At 44.8% G+C, this 20,528-nt stretch overlaps 2 protein-coding genes across 2 annotated transcripts; both read right to left on the reverse strand.

The window, feature by feature from the left end:
- Positions 1–1,252: 1,252 nt before the first annotated feature.
- On the reverse strand, positions 1,253–5,486 carry LOC310786221 (uncharacterized protein; the record flags this gene model as incomplete). Its single annotated transcript, XM_083647389.1, has 2 exons — positions 1,253–2,138; positions 5,191–5,486. 2 exons carry the CDS (start codon positions 5,484–5,486, stop codon positions 1,253–1,255), a joined length of 1,182 nt encoding a protein of 393 aa, XP_083503515.1.
- A 381-nt stretch (positions 5,487–5,867) lies between these two features.
- Positions 5,868–20,528, reverse strand: cherp (calcium homeostasis endoplasmic reticulum protein). The gene is made up of 20 exons (XM_083648382.1): positions 20,389–20,528; positions 18,814–18,987; positions 16,217–16,255; positions 15,173–15,342; positions 14,305–14,442; positions 14,028–14,179; positions 13,766–13,877; positions 13,422–13,511; positions 13,131–13,320; positions 12,865–13,025; positions 12,343–12,603; positions 11,388–11,595; positions 10,873–11,267; positions 10,598–10,731; positions 9,934–10,020; positions 9,628–9,777; positions 9,337–9,456; positions 9,150–9,244; positions 7,465–7,650; positions 5,868–7,104 (listed from the first exon to the last, which is right to left on the reverse strand). The coding sequence occupies exons 1-20, from the start codon at positions 20,411–20,413 to the stop codon at positions 7,067–7,069; spliced, it is 2,925 nt and encodes a 974-aa protein (XP_083504508.1). The 5' UTR covers positions 20,414–20,528; the 3' UTR covers positions 5,868–7,066.

The following is a 20,528-nucleotide window of genomic DNA, read 5'->3' on the forward strand; positions in this document are numbered from 1 at the left end:
TGCACAAGATTCAGACAATTAACTTGGTATGTAGCATGAACAGCATTGTTCAGAATTAACCACCTACGGTAATTCATCACGTTAATGACAGATGAGCAGTAAAAAATCTGAAACGTAACGCCTGTGTTACGGTGCAATGCAAGAGGTTATTAAAGGATGGTTTTTACCAATCAATCCACTTTGTATCATTAGTAATCTCAGTAATGTAAGCACATGGGCAGTGTTTACTCTGTTTTCCTCATGGAGATCTCCCATTGAGAAGGTAAACACTGCCCATGTGCTTATATTACCCAGATTAGTGGGATAAAGTGGGTTGATTATTGGTAAAGCCATCCTTTAAAGGTTGCACAGTATTTGATATCATGGTTGTGTACTTTTAACTTGCAAAAAAAGGTAACTTCTACGTATGTTAATGGATCAAATCAATTTTCTAGATGTTTGTATGTATGTGTATAGTTGAGTTTCACCTTTACTGGTGTAGAATCATCATCCTTAATGTTTAGCATTTCTCCATTTTTGTCCCTGCCACCAAGCGGACTAAATTATGTTCAAATTGTTTTTTTCTAGTAGACAATGACATGTTTGCACAAATTGAACTGCTACTTTTGAGTCACATTTCATCTCTTAATAGAGACAGTCTGGGAACGCCCACAAAATGTGAAATGGCTGGCGCGCGAGTGGGGTAAAACCACGCATATATCTCATGTGCTGACTCACCAAAAGACGGTGCTGCGGCTTTAAACTACAGGTTTGGGGGTTCTAGAGCAGAACACAAGACGTCTGCTCAGATGTGCGTTTACTGCGGTGGTTAAATCCCCGATCGTGTCTGCCTGGGCTGGGCTATCAGCTAAATTCTAACTTTGCTGAATGGATAGAACGGGGGTTTTTACCCCACCCTGGCCACGCCCCCAGCCAGGCTGAGCCAGCTAACCCAGCGTCTATGACGAGACGTGGCCTCAACCTATACTGACTTGTGTACTTATCTGCAAAAAAGTGGTTGGCATGACATGTTCAGTGTTGGTGAAACAGATGGTCATACAGGCAAAAAAAAAGTACAGCAAATTCCAAACTAAAAGCAGAATGTAACTAATCATTCAAGCAACATAAAATAACAACTGCAAACGATCAAATATACATAAACAAATAATAATAAGATAATAATAAGAAACAAATAAATAAAAACATACTTCCGCCGTGTGGCACAAACATGTCCGCCGAGTTGCTCAGAGTTTCTATGATGTCGCTCGGTGCCTCAAACAACATGGTGCTGCCAGGAGACGGCGCCAGCAGGGGAGGAGAGATACTCTGCAAACTTGTTGCGGATGAAGAAAGCCTGTCGGGTGGAGTTGTTGCTCCCAAGCCGCTGGACAGGCAACAACCCCTCGCCAGCTCCGTCACCGCTGACGGGGGGGATGTCCTCCGTCAGGTCCCACCGCATGAAATTGTGGAGAATGCAAGCGGCCTTAACGACCAACTTGGCTGCCACCGGTTCGACGCCCATCACCCGTTGAAAGATCTGGAACTGGCCGGCGAGTAGGCCGAAGGCACACCGCACGGGCCCCCGAGCGTGTGCCAGCCGCTCGTTGTACAGGCGGTGCTCTCTGGGCAGGTTTTTCACGGGATACGGCCTCATGAGGTTGCGCAGCAAAGGGAAGGCCTCGTCTCCCAGGAACACGTGAGGCATGGGACGCTCCACACCTGGGAGACGTTGATCCGGGGGGATGCCCAGCCCTGCGGTCCTGAGGGCTTGGCCGAACACGGAGTTTGACAGTACGCCTCTGTCGCTGCCATATGCCCCTATGTCCAACATGCGGAACCGGTACCGGGCGTCGACCACTGCCAAAAGGACAATAGAAGAGGACCCCTTGTAGTTGTGGTACAACGATCCTGAATTTGCTGGAGCCTGGATAACGACGTGTCTGCCATCCACAGCTCCAATGCAGTTTGGGAAGTTCCACAACTCCTTGTATTGCTCTGCAATCACCCTCCAGTCAGCCTCTTTGGGTACCGGCATGAATTCGTCCACTAAGCAATCCCAAATGGCCTGGGATACTTGCCGGACGATGCCACTCACAGTGGACACACCCACCCTGTAGCTGTAGGCAATGGATCGGTAAGAATCCCCGGTGGCAAGATACCTGAAATTACACAAAAGGCAAACGTTACAAAGTTGCATGTTACAGTTGCATTATGTTAACATGTCCTCCAACGCATACGCTCCATGAGGTCGTAATACAGCAACAGCCGCCCATGCACACAGACAACTTCAACTTTATTATCTAAATGAATTTTACTTGGGTTTTTCTAAGCCACAACCAGACCTTACAAAGCCCATAGACACTGCGGAGCGCATCATCATTCAGAAACCATGACCAAAACGGGGGAAAACCCCCCCCCCCCCCCCCCCAATCCTGGCGTTCTCCTATGTCGAGTGCATGGTCGTGTGTTGCAAACAAAGATCATATATACGCACTTTGCATTGTGTTTACATTTTAAATTTGTTTCGTTGCACTAAGTTACTTTTCCCCCTATCAGGACCATTTCTCTGCATACTTGCACTTTGTATTGTGTTTACATTTTAAATATATTTTTGTTGCACTATGTTACTTTTTACCCCTATCAGGACTCTAAGCCTGTATCATCTGGCAGGGGGACTAACAATGGAAATCAGTCCTGTGACTGCAATTGTCGTGCATTTACATTTTTTTTTTAATGTTCATTAATGTACACCTGTCCCCTATCGAACAAATAAATGAATTGGAAGATGAACACTCCAACTTACTTCCTTGACGGCTTGATCCACATTTTTCTTCTCGCCAATTCTCAATGGCTTCCTTGTTTTGCTCAAGAGTACAAAAAAACTTTAATTGGCTATTTTTTTTACATTGTTGTCTGTGCAGCCCAACACACAACAGCTTTTAGCTATATTTAATTCAAGGAAAATGACATTGGTGTATGGGAGTGAATAGAGCGCTTTCCCCCGTGATGGGCTTTTTTGTTTTAAACTTTGTCTAAGATGGTGCTATATTGTTTAAACTCATTAATAAAGTGTAGGAAAGATGGCTTGGATCCTGACCATTTTTCTTATGAACATGGAATTTCTCCAAAAATAATAAAAAGTTGGGTTACATACAGCATCATGTCATTTCCAATCTTGTCTTGACAAAAGTATAGCATTACATCAAACATAGCCTACTTATTTCGACACTCACCTTTAGTTGCTTTTTTTTAGAAAGTTAGCTACATCAATCCAGAATATTCTTGTATAGGGCGAATCAGCGTGACGTCACTTGACACCCAGAAATGCGGAACCCCGCGGCAGTTAATAGTATGAGTTGTGCCAAACAAACGTTAATTTCTCAAACTATACATCACATCGCTTATATTTTGACATTCTGAGTGAGAGGCATGGTGAGAGCAGAAGTAGCTCAAGAGTTTGATGAATAATATATGCATGTCGTGTTAAAGCCGTGTGAACTGTCACAGTTTTTTAAATGTAAACAGAGCAGACACTCACGCCTCGCACCACTTGGGCTCCATTGCCGTTGCCACCCAGTGACGCGGTTTGTTTACCAAAATGCTAATCCAAACAAGTTAATTTCGTCTATCTATTATTAACTATTAGTTTTTCTTATTGAAAGACTGTGTGTATTTTGTCATACCTGGGGGTGCAAATCTCGGCAGTTTGTACCTGCCGAGATTTGCATCGCTGTTTTTAAGTTAAAACAGTCCCAAAATATGGTGGGGGTGCAATTCTCGGCGGGGGTGCAAAACTCTGCATGACAACTGCAATGGAAGCATATGGAGTCTGCCACAGTTCACACAACTGCATATATACATCAAACTCTTGAGCTACTTCTGCGCTCAGTCAGAATGTCAAAATATAAGATGTCATGTATCGTTTTTGAGATATTAGCGTTTGTTTGGCACAACTCATACTATTAACTGCCGCGGGGGTTCGCATTTCTGGGTGTCAAGTGACGTCACGCTGATTCGTCCTATGCATTATCTTGAATGACACTTGTTTATACAGTATTTATCGTAAATTCGCCATGCTTTTCCCCACTGTAGATCATAAAATAATGAAGACCAAAAACATCTAGACGATGGGATAGTGATACAACTAAGGGTTTTCGTAATATTTTTGTTAGAACATTTCAATTTAATTATATAGAGGGAATGCACCGACGCCACGCCCCCTCCCGAACACGCCCCCTCAGCCGGACTGAGCAGCACTGAGTGTCAAATTTCCAAAACAAACGTGGCTTCTGCCAGGGGTAGTAGCGAAACCACGGCTAATATAAACGATTATCTGCTTAAAATAAAGGCAGTTGGACTCGAATGTGACCCTTACAGCTTGCCAAAGAACCAGTGGTCCATGGACGTAGACATGTGGCCAGGAATAGGGTTTCCTGACATTTATATGTACTTAATATCGACGCCGGGGAAATACACAAACCAAAGCATGAAAGCATACAAGAGCCTGGACGCGTGGTCGTACTTCAAGGCTGGATTTGTTGGCGACATTAAAGTAACGAGGACAGCAATGGATATTCTGGTTGTATGTGGAGAGGTACATATTTATTTTATTACAACTTTTATTAAGAAAAATATAGCATACGCTGTCCCTAGCTTTGTTCATAGTGAACACTATCACTCATGTAACGTTATATCTGTGCAGGTAAAACACAGCCAGAGAATGAATGAGCCCTCATTGAAACCCTGGATAGCTGCAGAGAAGACAGGGACCGTTTCATTAGCTTTCAGCAGCCTGTAAAAAGATACCTCCGACGCCTTGTTGAATCTATTTTTACAGTCAATGGCACAACAGCACTTTACCATTTTCGTTGTTTTCTCGCAGCTGAGTGGGCGTACCCGCACTGACTGTCGCGTCCGTGACGTCACGTGCATTCCCTCTATTGGTCTGACCAATATAAATACTTCCCACCCACTCTTCAAAATGAAAAGGTAGGTCCATCATTCATTGCAATTTGCAACATCAGTGCACAGCAAAACCGCCATTTTGGCCTGAAGGAATTCAAGGAAACATATGATTGGCTATGATGGTTCTGTGCAGTCGTCCCATTGGCCAACAGGGACTTTTCAGTCCAAAATGGCGGCAGCACTGTTGTCACAAAAGCACCTGACCATCCCATCTTGCCTGCCTTGAATACTCTCTGACAAACTTACCGAAGACAAATACTGTGTCGCTGAGATGGGGAGATTGGCTTTCTGTAGTTGGTCTCGATAGCAGTGATGTGCGGGCCTACTGTCTGCAGCAACGTGTCGAACTGGTCCACAGACAATCTGAAATACTGCTGGAAGCGGGCGCTGTCCAGGCGCAGCTCATGGACCAGACGGTGGTACTCTCCCAGCCGGGTCCTCGCTTGGTTTACTTCACGTACCCAGATTCGACGTGTGCGTTTGGCTTGCAGCCTATGCTGCAAAATAGCGATGGCAAGAAGCTTCCTTTGGTTTGCGTCCATGACCAAGTTGAGTTCACGGGGGCAGGAAGGAAATGGGGAAAAGGTGTTGTTTTTTTCATCCCACGTTTTCTTAAGACCCGCCCTACTCTGTCCCCGATTGGTTTACCCTGCTATTCTTACCCTAACCTTAACCAATCGTCAATCATCATGCCTAAACACAACCAATCACCACTCTTGCCTAAACCCAACCCAATCAGAGGCAGAGGAGGGCGGGCGTTAAAAAGAAGACATTGCTGTCTATGCATGGGACCCATTTAGCCTTCAAAATAAAAGCGCATGATTATCATTATGACATCAAATATTAGTTGTGTGTTGACCGGATTTTTTTGATCAATTTAGAAGTAATCAAAGCACACACAGATTTGTCAGCGAGCATTATCGTTTAACTCGTTTATTCCTCTACACACAGTTGAACTAATCTGAATTGACAGATTGTATTTAATGTTTATGACAGTTTTTGTTATGTGGGGTTTTATTTTCTATATACAAAAAGCAACAGAGTACTACAACTGGCATATTGATGCATGAGAAGAAATGACATGAAAAAAGTATCACAATTATCAGCAGTGAAAAACATTCAAAAGAAGAGCCACCGTTCCATGACGTTCTGTGATGACTGTCTTTTGTCTTAATGGAACGACGTGGTGAGGGAGAAGCAACAGATGAAAATGATGATGTGTAAAACTAAATTTAAAATCAAATACTTCCTGTCAGTCAGTCATGGCCAGTGTGCGCAAAGAAAAAAAAGATGGTCCACATCAAAAGTATTATGGAATTTCACTTTTTTCTATTTTCAATTATACACAGAAATGCTTAGGCTAAGTCCAAGACAGCCTTACTTAAATGAGGGTTTTGCAGATTTTCAACCTACTACCAACATCGTAATGAAACAAAGCTGATTGAAAATCAGCAGAGAATCCTAGATCAGTGGTTCCCAAACTGGGCTACACATACCCCTAGGCCTAGGGGTATGTGGAGGTACTATGGAGGGGTATTTGAGACAAAGGGGAAAATGTAAAAATGTAAGAATAAATCATAAAAATAAATGTTAAAATACATCTGCTCAGGAGGTACTAAGTGCAACTCTTTCACTCCATTTATTTTGTGATGTTATGTTCATACCCTCATATACCTCATAACTCATATCCTCTTGCAGTTTTCTAAGCAAAATGTAATCGGGTAAAGGGGGTACATGGATTCAGAAATGAGAGAAAAGGGGGTACTGAAGCCAAAAAGGCTGAGAACCACAGACTACATTTTAAGTGTGGACCATCTTTTGTCATTTTTAACTGTGCTGTTCCACTATTTATACACGGCAAACAAAGTCTGTGGAAAAACACACCCGGGTTTGGGAACTTTGTTGATCCTGCAGAGAGTGAAAAGAGTTTGTACTGCTTCACTAGTTTGACAGTGCTAGGTTGTATGGGTATGACCGACTGCATTGATTTCTGAGGAATAAGAAAGGACTTGGGACTGCTGACAACAACACCGGTGTTCCGGCTCTAAAAACAGATGATGACAGAAGGATCTGGATCCCGGTTGAGGGTAGGGAGGTGGTTGTTTGACGCATTTTGATGACATCACTCTGCGGGAGGGGCCTCCGGAGTTTCCCGATTGACTGAAGAAAAAGAAAATTATTGTTAACATTTTGTTGTGCAATTATTACTCCATTTGACAGACTGTAATCTAAACAGTGTTCAATCAGAACATTTGAGTCGTGTCAACAGACTGATCCTGATCCCACAACAGTGACTAATCCTCTCTAACTACTGTTATTTACGGTACTTTTCTTTGTCTATTTGTTTCTGTTGGATTGTATGCTTTGTACAGATTATTATTATTTGGTTTTCTGAGGTAGAGACCCCTAAATAAGCCCTTCCAGGGTTTCTTGTCTCTACCTGCACATTATTTTCCTGTTTACATTTTTATCCGTTTCTCTTTTTATTGTGTGAAAAAAAAAATCACTAGAGTGTCGTACCTTCCTCGCGTGCCTTCATGCGGGCAACAAAGTTGTAGCTCTTGTTCCTACGGTAGTTCTCGTAAGGGTCGTCCAGTGACACCCCCACTCCTTTATACTGGTCCCACTTGTCCCTGATGTCTCCTCCCTTGATGGGGTCCTGGATGCCCTGCTCCTTGGCCCCCAGACCCCCCGAACCACTCCAGCCTACACATGGGACGACACAAAACATGAATGGAAGGAAAGCAAGAAATCTGTTACAAACAAGGTAAACAAACATGGTATCAAAAAGAAAATATGACAGGGGGGTGATAGAGAGTTCAAAGTATTTTGCATATTTAAGTACAGTAACGGTGAAAAACTGAAAATGTGTAGTCATTGCCACTTTGCTATAGTCCATCCCTTACCAGTCAATTACATTTAAGACAGTGAACTTTTTTTACCGTAATAGAACAGCTTTTAAATCATTTTATGGTATACTCAGTATACCATCAAGTACCAGTCAGTACACTATACTGACTTCTAATAGGGACAATGGCACCTCTATCATTCCCACTCCGTGCCCCGAAGGCCTGTTACTGCACCATGTAACTTTGATGCTCCGTCCCGGAGCATTGAATTTACCAGGATGCAACTCCATTTCTTGTTGCAGCTCCTTCATATTAAAATCTGTCCTCTGACAAAGTAACGGGACACTTTCTGATTGTGAAGAACGCGTAGGAAGTGAAATGTGTTTAGAGGAGCACGGATGGCGGAAACCGGAAATGGCGTCGGACCCTGAAGCAGAGAGCGAAATTGAAATGGATGATATTCAAGAGGGCTGGAGAATAAACAGAAAAGTCTTTCTAGTGTCTCGAGCGATCGTAGTTGGCAAGTGAAGAAAGTGAGGAACGAGAGGTCGGGTCACTTTCTTGTTGGAATGAAAGCAGTAAGGAAGGATGACAGAGTTTTCAGTAACCCACACGATGTAGGAAGGTTTGTGAAGAAGAAGGTGGGGGTGGTTAAATCTGTGAGGGTAACCAGAAGAAGTGGAATGGTAATTATCGATTGTGTGTCGACGGCTCAGGGATTGAAAGTCATTGATATACCGTATTTCTTCTAATACTCGCCAGGATTCTATCTGCCGCCGGGTCTCCTTTAACCGCCAGGGGTCTGACCCGATTTAGCATAATAAACGCTGGGGCGTTTATTCGATATTTTTCCCATTATGGTATGTTTTTTGTGTTGACTGCATTGACTGAATTGCGTCACTTACGGTAATGACGTGTGTTTTGTCAGGCATCTACCCCCTGTCAGACAATGTTATGCTTTGTTTATACATAACTGACATGTTTCAATTATGCTCAACTCAACACAACAGCATACATTTGGGGATATTTGGAGCTAACTAAGGATGAAATAGCATAGAAAATGAAAAATCCCCCCTCTTAAAATCTTAGCCTGAAAAAGTGATATGGAATATTACATGTTGCAAGAAATGGGCGCTTCACTGCAGCTGCCCACCGCTCCTGGCCAGCCCGTGGAGGATGAGCCAGAATGGGAAAAGTGCGGAGGTCAGGGAACAAATTTCACATCGCCTTTAAGTGTGTGTGTGTGTGTGTGTAATGCGTATGTGCATGCATTGGTGCATTGTGACAAATAAAGACTGGGTTGGTCCGTCCTGTAACCTAAAAAAAATAAAAATAAAAAAGTAAGCACAGGCATACCCATCTTCATCAGCAGCTGATGGCCCTTGTTCTCCTCCCCTAGCCTGGAATTGGGGATAGCTTTGGCGGGGGTGGCGCCCAGACCTGACGTGGAGCTGGAGAGAGAGAGCAGGCGGAGTAATGATGGACACTGCAGCACAGCATAGATAAAGAGGTACGTGACGAAAGTGGAGTCAGGAGGACTTACGGTGGTGGAGAGGAGCTGCGGGATTTGGGGGCATCAGCGGGTCTCTTGGCGGGTGACTGAGAATGGGAACGGGATCTGGAGCGAGAGCGACTCCGAGACGACCCGGATCTACTCCTGGACCTAGAGAGAGAGAGAGAGGGGTTGTTCAGCCTTTTTCACACTGCCATTGCCTATTTGACATGAAAGTCAATGGAAAGCGGTGATTTTAGGGAAGGTACGGCAGTTGACATATTTTCTTAGACAAAGATAAATTCCCAGTAGGTCTGTGCATCATTGTGGGTGTTGACTGACCTGGATCGTGAGTAGGAGCGGGAGCGGCTGCGGGAGCGGGACGAGCGGGAGTGCGACCTGGACGACTTGGAGGAGTGAGAGCTCGAGCGGGACGACGACCTCCCTCTGCTGCGAGAGCGACTCCTGGACTGACTGTTTCCACGCTGCACACTGGGAGGAGGCAGAGCAAATGCTTAGATGTTTCCACGCACACTGGGAGGAGGCAGAGCAAATGCTTAGATAGAAAGAAGATGTGAACGTGTGCGTGTCAGAAAGAGATACAGATCGAGAGGATGGCTAGATAGAAAGATGTGAACGTGTGCTCACCTGCTGCGTTTCTCCTGTCCCTTTTTCCTCCTGGCTCTCATCTTGGCTCTGAAGAACTCGTACAGTCCGTTCTGTTCCCAGCCTTCACTGGTAGAGGAACAAACCACAGCCAGCTGTAAGTCTCGTGTCCAACGGCCACTTCTCTCTATGGCTAGCAGCACTATACAGATGCCTGTTTGCAGCACTGCTTGTGGCTATTGCTGCTGGTGCTACGCAACTACTGATACCCTGTTTAACGACCAGTGTGTCTTCATTAGCAGCGGATAATATTCAATAACAGTGTCTGCAAGTTTCATTGATTATATTTAAGACCCTTTTGATGTGACTACAATAAAATAGAGAACAGCATATCTGCAGGTTTGAGAAAGTCAAATTAAAGTCAGTTACTTTGAATTCAATTGAACTGTACTATGTCTTAAATCAAAATGTGATGGGGGGAAATGTCTTGCATGGTGAATGTTAATAAATTAAGGGCTTATATTTAGATCATTTCAGACTTTTTAAGGACCTGCGGATACCATGAACTACGACCATATCAACTGCAGTCTTCAGCAATTTAGATATTGCAGATGTCCAAATCACACCTTCAGTTTGAGTCTAGTTGCAGCCTTATATATACTGTATATACATACACACATACATATATTAGTGCAGGAGTGTGTACCTGTTTCGGGGTCTGTCGTGGGACGGGGGGCTGTAGAAAGCTTCTACAGCAGCTAGTAGGCGATCGCTGGGGGGCATGGGGGGGGGCAGCCGGATGTCTTTAGGATCCAAAGGCTTGTAGTCATGGTCCTCAAGCTGAGCAACACACAAAGACAAGAGGGGACATGCAACAGCCACTTTGGTCGATCTAGAATCAGTCTTCTCTATCCGACAAGCTACTTTGGCAGTCGTGAATCAATACAATTCGGTGTCCATTCGACATAATGTGTGACTTACTTTAACCAGCGGAGCCATGAGGCCGGCCGGCAGGTCGAAGTAGGGTACGTTGGGCACCAGACTGGGGTCGTCGTGGACCGGTGGCTGCCTGTGACGCATGTGGGGAGACTGGCCGTTGAAGCCATGGGGTGGTGGTCCGAAATCCGGGTGTTGGCCACCACCGCTGCCGCCGCCGCCGCCGCCGCCACCTCCGCTGCCACCTCCTCCACCGCCGCCGCCAGCACCACCATCCCTACCACCACCATCCCTACCACCACCATCCCTACCACCACCACCATCCCTACCACCACCATCCCTACCACCACCACCACCACCACCCCAGGGAGGATGCTCAGCACCCATGCCTGGAGGAGGGGGCCTCTGGTTGGGATGGTGGTGGGGAGGAGGACCCATATCTGGTGGAACACAGAGATGGTTAAATGATTGGAATACACACGGAGATGTAAGTGCAGAAATGAAAAGCAATTGCTCTAAACGGCTCTACTCAAGTGCGGATACTAATCACGAGTCTCCACCTCTGTCGGGACCTCCGGGGTAGTCTCCCTGGGCGTAGTCGAAGCGGTGCGGGGGGTACGGCGGCCGGTCGAAGTGGTGTCTGGGGGGGAAGTCGTCCTGCATGAAGCGTGGCGGGAAGCGTCCGAAATTGTGGTGTGGCGGCGGGGGCTGGTTGAAGGGAGGCGGCTGCTGGTGGGGAGGGAAGGGGCCTCTGAAGTGGGGGGGTCTCTGCAGAAATGGGGTTTGAGGCCGAAACATACAGTCAACAACATGCAAATTGTAAGAGCGATTAAAGTTTAAGGATCTGTGAGTGGAAATTGCATCCTTGCATGAGCAGGTCAAGTAATCAAATCAACAAATCAAGAATAGGATGTAGAGATAGCAATAGGGAGGCAAAGTGAACGTCACTTCCTCATTCCGTAGTGTATTAGAGATTTTCTTCCACAATTTATTTTCCCATAGACATTCATATAAATACCCGATTTTTTTTACATTTTGGTCCAAGTGAAATGTTATGCGATCTCTCCTGTTTCTAAATATATCTGTACCGTAAAACTCTTTTTATACGCATTTATACGAAATGTCTATGGGGAAATAAATGGCGGATGAAAATCTCTGGTACAGTGCTGAAGCAGGAAGTGACGTTCCACTTTGGCTCTCTATAAGTAGAGAATATGTTGTAGACAGCAAAACAATACAGGTATTAAAATAAATGAAGGTGAAGGGGATAAGAAGGGGGAAAGGGGCAAAGATAAGAGGATAAATGTCACGTAAGGAAAGTGTGTGTATTGAAAACTCAGTCTATAATCAAAACGTAAATAAAAACAGTAATGCGGTAATAACTCACCAAGTTCAATCAATATCTAGTACGGTACATGTCACGGAAACCTGACGCATAAAGCTGATTCTCATGACGTTACATTACATTGTAGTGAAAAGAAAGAAGGCAGACCAGACCAAACGTCCAACACGTACCTGCATGCGCGGGTGGAACGGGGGCTCCCTCTGGCCCCAGGGCGGGGGCTGGTCAGGATGGTTCCCCCACGGCGGCTGCTGGTCGTACTGGGAGTTCCAGGACGGGGGGCCAGAGTCGGAGCCACCCGGCCCGCTCCAGGGGCCTCCTTCCCGGGGCGGGCCTCCGCTCCAATTCCCTTGGTCCCTCTGATCGTTCCACATGCCCTCATGGCTGTTCCAGGGAGGGCAGCCAGGTGGGGGCTGATTCGGGTCAAATGGAGGCTGGGAGAAGAAAGGTAACAGAAGACATGAGAGTGGCCTCTTGTCCAAGTCCGGACTTATGTAGGGTTTACTTTACGCTCCCACAACACTCGCACCTCACGAAATGCTTTTTCTTTGGCCCGATATGCCTTTAGTCATGATAGTTCACGATAGTTCACAATGCAAAATGCTGCTATGAATCCTTCTGAGGTTGACATATACCAGTTCACATATCATCGTCTAGACACATTCTGGCACAGCTCTTCTGGAACAGCTTCTTACCGGCTGGTTGGGGTTCCAGGGGCCCATGTGCTGGGGATCGTACCAGTTGGGCTTGTTAGAGGGGATGTCTGGGGGGTTGCTGGGGTCCTGCTGTCTAGACGAGGGTCCATCAAATTCCCCTGGAGGAGGGCCTGAGACGGACATGGAGGCCTTCACATCTGCTGCTCGCAACACACACACACGAAGACCAATATGTTACAGCACAAACGCACGTACATGCATGGCACACACACAAAGTATGTTGTGAAATGTGTGTGTGTTCTAACCAGGTTGTGAGGCCATGGGTGAGGCCCTGTCAGTCTCAGCAGGGGTAGGCAGCTGGACCACGGCGGCCGGCAGCGGCTGCTTCACACTGGTCACAAAGTCCTCATGCTGCGTCTTCAAGGCCTGGATCTGCTGCTGGAAGGCCAGCTGCACCGGCTGCACCATCGCTGCATACTCCGTTATCAGAGACGCCTGGCGGAGAGGCACAGATCAGTCAAATGACAGAGTCTGCAAGGGAGAGAGTGGAGCAGTGTTAAGAGGGAATAACCCTCAATGAGCCTTGGTCCTCTCACCTGGTACTGGCCCAGGCCCAGTGCTGGGTTCTGGAGCTGCTGAATGGTCACTTCATCAAAGTAGCCGTTCTTCTCCCAAAGCTGCAAGAGCTGGAGAGGGAGAGGATGGGAAAGAGGGAAAACATAACTTTGGATTGAGGTTTTTTTTCTTTCATTTCAGTTTTAATAAAAGGAACACAGTAGAACCAGCAGAAAGTCTACTATGTATCTGTGTTGGTAAAAAAACATCACATCTGGTAAGTATACATGAATATGTTTTGTTTTATTGTTATTATATTATAGGTTTCAGTGGAGAGTTTTAATGTCCCATGGTCTAAATGCTGTTTCGATGTCTGTCCGTTTACCCTGGTGATCTTCTGCTGCTTGTCTTCCTCTACGGACAGGAAGCTGGTGCAGTAGATGGGAACCACCACCTTCTGCAGCGCTGCCAGCAAGTCCCGCTGCTGCTTCCGCTGGCTGCCAGGACACAATGCAACACAGCACGCGTTACAACACGGATATAATGACTAATGAGCTGCCGAAAATTCTGGTTTTCTGAGATTAGGACTGAACTGACCCAGACATTAGGTTGGGTGGGTGTGTGTGCGTGTATTTATGTATGTCTACCAGTGATGGAGGACGTCATTGGTCAGATAGATGAGATGTAGGCGGAGCTCAAAGTGCGCTGTGTCAGCGATGATGCGGTTGCGGAGATGTGCCGTCATCAGTTCACAGTGGGCTGGAGCCTTGGCGTTAGTGAACATCCAGTTCTTACCGGCCTGAGAGCGAGACACGTACAGAGAGAGTCATGGCGATGGAGGTTATTTTACAGTCCCACTGTTTTAAGAATCTATGCACATAACCAGTGGCAACACTCAATCAAGCTGTGACACTGTGGGCTTACAGAGATGGCGTCTTTAGTGCAGGTGTCTATGATGGGCTGCAGCAGGTTGTCAAACTCCGAGACGTCCAGCTGAGTTTCCGACAGCAGTTTCTGGGTCTGCTGTTCCATCGCCAGGGCTATGGCTGCCGTCACTTGCTCCTACGTGGAGAAGAGCAGAGAAAAACGGATCAGTCAAGTCATATCAATCAGCCACTCACCTCAACACCTTGGAGTGGACACCTCCTAGCAAGAACATGAGTTATTCATGCTGACAACAGTAAGTAGCCAAACCAGTTGGGTATGAAATGGCTTGTCACTGTGGGGTGACAGTCTGGCAAACAACAGACAGACCGTGTATTTGTGCTCATTTGCAACTTAATTATTCTATACTACACCAGCCATTCCCAACCTGTGGGCTGGGGGCCCACTGGTGGGCCAAAAAGGTATTGCAAGTGGGCTGCCGGATCATTTGCAAAACAGTACGATCGATCTTCATGAACTTTTTTTTTAATATTATTATTATGATGTATGAGAGTGCATTTCTCCATTGTTGAATGATATCTTTAATTTGTAATCAATTACTCATTAATTACCCTATTGTAGACAGCCCCTCACTTTTAGTTTCTGATTTATGTGTGATGGTGATGGACAGCTCCTTTTACTATTACAATTAAAAGTGCTCTGACCACACATTATTTGGCCTCTGTTTACGGTTGGGTGTGGGCCGTTTTTTTTTTTTTTTTTTTCCAAGTGGAAAAGTTTGGGAACCGCTGTTCTACACGATTCCGCAAAAATACTGGTGAAAAACAGTGAATACTTGTACTTTGTGATATTGATTATGGACAGCTTCAAAGCAAAAATACTGATCTCAGTCTAAGCTGCTCTGTACCTGTCTGAGGGTGAGCAGATGCTGCTCCTGCTGCTGCAGATTCCACTGGCTCTGCTGGATGAGCTCTTCCACAGAGGGCGTGGCCGGTGGAGGGATGGGAGGCGGAGCGATGATGGACATGCCCGGAGGCGGGACGTCGGCCACGTCGTTGGCTCCCGGCATGTACATGTCTGCAAAACAAACAGCAGCGAGAGTGAGCGCCTGACGGAGGTGTGCTAAGCTGAGCCTAGCTTTCAGGGCTGCTATTCAAAGGCTCCATGTTGTGCGAGTGCTGAGCTGATGTAGAGAAAGATGCATTGGGTGTATCATGTAAAGGCAGAATTGATGTTGTTTTGTCAGTTTACAATAAAAGTAAAATAAGATGTAAATAGGCTTATATAGCCTACAGCAAGCAGATGAAATTGTCCAGGAGCAAAGCAGAATAGAACAACAGGGAATTAATTGTACCGGTACATGCAACCCAAAACCAGAAAATAACGAAGTGACGAGGTTTCCAAAAACAGAGCACATTAGACCAGACAACTACAGTAGAGCTGCACAATTATTCTAAACAAAAACTAAAATATACAAATCGCAATAATGAAATCTTCCAACTCCAAATCTTCCATTATACTTCAACACTGGAAATCATATCCTCATCAACCCCCTGCCAACCACCCCATACCGTTTCTTTTTCCAAAGAGTAGGGAGATAAATTATTATTGATACAACCCCAAGATCCCAGATTTTTGTGAAAATCAGAGTCTGATGCATCAAACCAGGCCTTGCTCAAAGACAAGTGACCAGGCTGGAGGAGCCGTCCTGCACATTTTTAATCCATCAATTATATAACCCAGAGATATCTTCAATCTTGTCCAAAAATGGTCAAAACTCAAAAAGAAAAACATACACACACAAAAATATACAGACATGAAAAATGCAACTGAAAAGTGTAAGCTTTCAAGCACAGGTGTGATATAATGTCCAGCAACAGAATGTGCAGAAAAAGTGACTTTCCAACTGTTATTTCAAATTCATCTGACAAAGCTGGTTCCAAATAAATACCTTCAGCCTTATACTCCTCCCCATCGTGGGCCAAGGGATCTATGTGGAGAAAAGCAAACTTTAATGCATTTAGGCGGCATTACATTCCATGCAACACTGTAGAACACTGTATTTACTTTAGGTAATTTGACCATCATTGGAGTGTGCCAATAATGGCATACTGACTGAAACCTCACTGCGAGTTCACACTGTGAGCAACTTGGATGACGGTTGCTCTATCCTGACAGATTGTGGGTAGGCAAGAGGCTCTGATTCCATCTAGCTAGTGGTCACGTGCAGCTGCAAGGTTATGCTAACTGCCTTTCATAATGTTACATAGCATTAATAGAAAATAAACAGGAAATAAATCAGTAAATTTAACATTTACTTTTTTGAGATGTACGTGTGCTTTGTTTGTAATATGCTGTTTAATTTGTAAACCTGAAAAACCCATAAATAAATAATAATACAAAATAAAAACAAATGAAAGACTTCTAGTGACTTATTGATCATGTTGCTCACTGGGTGAAAGCATGCTTATTGTCATAAATACAGTGGTGATTTGCAATGCAGTCGTTGCACAGACTTTTTTATGAATTGATATTTTCTACTTTTGCACCTGCAACAAAGACATCTAACCGTGCAGACACTGGAAACGGGTCCGACGTGGAAGCAAGCCGAAGCGCAGGCAGTTTCATTTCGGAGTCTTAACAGACTACTAGACCAATCATACCGGATCGTTCCGCGTCTGGTTTATTTTTGACGTGAGCGGCCGCGTGCAGTGGAGCAAAACAGAGCGCTTCTGGTGTGAATGGCCAGGCTCCTGCTCGACGCTTCCGTGACGTGCTGTGTCCCTTCCATTTCCAGTGTGTCTGCGCCGTCAGGTGTAGAGATGCTCGTTACATTAGCTACTGATATAGTTCCTAGCTAGCAAGCCAGGAAATATTCAAGTCTGGCCTCCTTGTATCAATTACGACCGATATATAAGCACACAGAACATTTCACTTAGTCCAGAAGAGGCTTGGATGAATGAATAAATATAAATGGTTAGGTCATAAGTTAGGCCATTTTCTTTCGGCCTAGGCTACCAAGTTAGCCTAGTTTCCCCTATACGAGGGATCAGCGACGTGACGTCACAACAACAACAAATCACCGCAAAACACCCGGAACCGCAGCAGTTAACTAGTAAGAGTTGTGCCAAACAAACGTTAATATCTCAAAAACTATACATGACATCGCTTATATTTTGACATTCTGAGTGAGAGCAGAAGTAGCTCAAGAGTTTGATATATAGTATTATGCACATCGTGTTAAAGTTGTGTGAACTGTCGCAGTTTTTAAATTTTACACCGCACTGCTGGAGCTAGAGTGAGCACTCAAGGCTGGCTCCATAGGGTTCCATTGCCGTTTCCACCCGGAAACGCGGTTAGTTTACAAAAATGCTGCTTGGCTGATCCCTCCTCGTATAAGGCTAGAAAGGACTAGGCAGTGTTTATGTCACTGAGTCGTGTAGATCAGTGTCATGTGGTTTTGGATCTTGTTTCCAACACCACTGATTACAGAGTCAGGCTATTGTTTCAAAGAAACAAGTGCGCCTTCCATCCCAACTGTGATATATAATCCTTTCAGCTCTGCTAAGCTCCGGTTGGCCCCGCTGTGAAAAGATAACCTGCTGGATGAATGGTAGTTTGTGGTTGTACTGCTTCTCACACAGACTCTGCAGACCAAAGTTGAAACATGTTAGTAGTAGACATTAAACTAGCCTGCAGAACGAACTCAAAGAGTGTGGCTAAACACATAGGCTTGGTAGAGAGTAGAGACACTTACACAGTGTTTCCCCTAGAACATTTTTCAGGCCTGGAGGGATTTCGAAACGTACCCAGACCGCAACGGTGTGGGCCCTCGCTGGCGACGCTAAACTTTTAGCTAACCTGTTCGCATTTATGCTCGCAATGGCATCCCAAGTATCATCATACTAATGGGATGTGATGAGAACAGTTGTATTATGGGATGTGCGTTTCCCAGGCAACGACACACGTTGACACGTTTTGGAACAGCGCCGCACGCTGGCACGATGGTCCTAAAAGCAAAATGCTTATTGTTTTGAATGATTTGGCATCTTCTATTACTGTCAACACTGTTAACACCAGTATTGTTGGATTATTGATATTATTGAAATTTTGGGTAGAGGAGGGAGCGGGGGATCTTTTGTTTTGTTTTTGCATTTCCTCTTCTGGCCTGGCGAGGGCATCAGCCTGGCGGGCCGGCCAGGCCTGTAGAGTGGTAGGGGAAACACTGCACTACTATAGGAGGCTTTGAAGGCTTATCAACAAAAGGGAAAATCCACTCTAAAACTCAAAATTCATGTTATTCCTGTGATCTTGGACAATTAATTCTAGATTTGTTAACAGAGCTCAGAATCTCTTGATGAAGGTGCTCAAGCCAGGTGTTAGGATTGGCGAAGTCATGAAAAATCATTGTGAGCTGCAGATTTTCTCTGTTGATTCCAGCCTTGACTCTCAGCTTTCTAGTGGAGGGACAGAACTAACACTCACAGAAAACACAAATATCTTTATACAGCTTCAGTTTTGGGATGGATTGTCTCTTTAACTACATACGCTGCTGTTGCTCGATGGCAAGCTTGCACTTGTAGTAGCCGAAGTATTCCCCGCCGAAGAGAAAGGAGAACTTGGGGTTGTCCTTCTGCTTCTCCATCGTCATCTTTTCAAACTCCGGCCCGTTTCGAGATACAAACTGGGCCAGCTTGTCAATCACATTCCTCAGCTCTTGATCTGCATCAGGGGAAAAAGAAGATAAAAGTAGGTGGTGATGTGTCTACCACAGGAAACAGAACACAGGAAAGCAAAAAATAAAAAAAAGGAATATAAAAAATTAAAATCCATGGTCATCTTTGCCTCATAAAGAGTTGAGTGGCAGTGTTTCACCTACATTTCTTTGTAAAAGTCAGTGTTTTGTTTTGGTGGGGGGGGGCACACTTTCTCTAGCAGTACTTATGCTTTTAATGGCCGACCATGGAGAACTTGGGGTTGGGGTTGTATACTATATATATATATATATATATATATATATATATATATATATATATATATATATATTCCACATTCAAACATTCTATTGATGTTCTCCACCAATATTTCTCATTCAATCATCACCATTCACAATATGCTGGCTATTAAAGATAAACACAAACACACAAGCCAGCCACACACTAACAGAAGGATACTGCAAAGTGCACTGAACTGAGCATTCAAACGCTGGTTTTTAAATTCAAATGTCAGCATTATGAACGAATATTTGAATATTTAAACTATTCGGCACAGCCCAAATGGATATGAATGAAAAGTGTATGTATTGTAACGGCACAGGCGAGGCTGGTTTCGAACCCGAGGTCTCCAACTTACAAGCCCAAGACGTTCCGACCAAAGGGACAATCCCTTTGGCCAAGGACCAACGTACTCGCTTTATCCACCCAGACCCCGGTTCGCTACAGTATGTTACATACACTTTTCATTCTACATTCTAGAGGAAGCACTAGGTGGTCCACTTTAGTGTTTTTATTCTGACCACACACATTAAATATACTATATATTTGACCTACATTGGATTTGATAATACAATCCACAGGGGAACCACTGTGGAGTGGGCGTGGCTTCGAAGCCAGGCTAGCACTTTCAATCTATGCTTTCAATGACCCATGTCTATTTTCAAAAACTTTTAAGGCCTCGATTTTTCAAATTCACAAACTTTCAAGAATTTCAAGGACCCGTGGGAACCCTTTATGTGACTTTTCAGAGATTTGATAACACCAGAAACAGCAAGTGAAGGGAAACCCAATGGAAAATGAATGAGGGTTAGCTGTGAGAGCTAAAATAAATAAATAATTAAATAAATGGACAAGGAAATGACTGTTCACAAGCACAAACCGCAACATAACACATTCACTGATTTATCAATTAGCGTTATCACATTAAGTTACCTAGGTGCGTGGCCGTCTTTTTTAAAGTACGGTACTAACGCTAGTTTGAACAGCTAGCTAACGCTAGCTAATTTCGCTAGCTATGTGAAATGCTAAAAGCAGCGGTAGCGTTAGCCAGGAGCTCCAAGTAGCATGGCAGTAAGGTAAGCTAACGCTCAATGGAAATTAAGTAACGTTAACACTGCGCAGTGCTGACCTTCAGGAGGGTTAGGGATATCCATGTTTGTGTTCAGTACAGCGAACACGCCGACCAGACACTCCAGAAGTGAAGTAACGTTATATGTATTTCACTTTTACACAATTGTCCTAAAAAATACACATACCCGCATCCCCAAA

The sequence above is a fragment of the Poromitra crassiceps genome, assembly GCF_964638095.1.
Source record: "Poromitra crassiceps genome assembly, chromosome: 12".
Lineage (NCBI taxonomy): Eukaryota > Metazoa > Chordata > Actinopteri > Beryciformes > Melamphaidae > Poromitra > Poromitra crassiceps.

Bases quoted from the DNA above. Each gene is read 5' to 3' on its own strand.
- cherp (XM_083648382.1), bottom strand. From the start codon at position 20,413: ATGGATATCCCTAACCCTCCTGAAG. The intron at 13,878-14,027 runs GTAGACATACAT...GTGTCCTGGCAG, and splicing joins AATGACGTCCTCCATCACTG to CCAGCGGAAGCAGCAGCGGG. The intron at 11,596-12,342 runs GTACGTGTTGGA...CCATTTCTGCAG, and splicing joins CGTTCCACCCGCGCATGCAG to AGACCCCCCCACTTCAGAGG.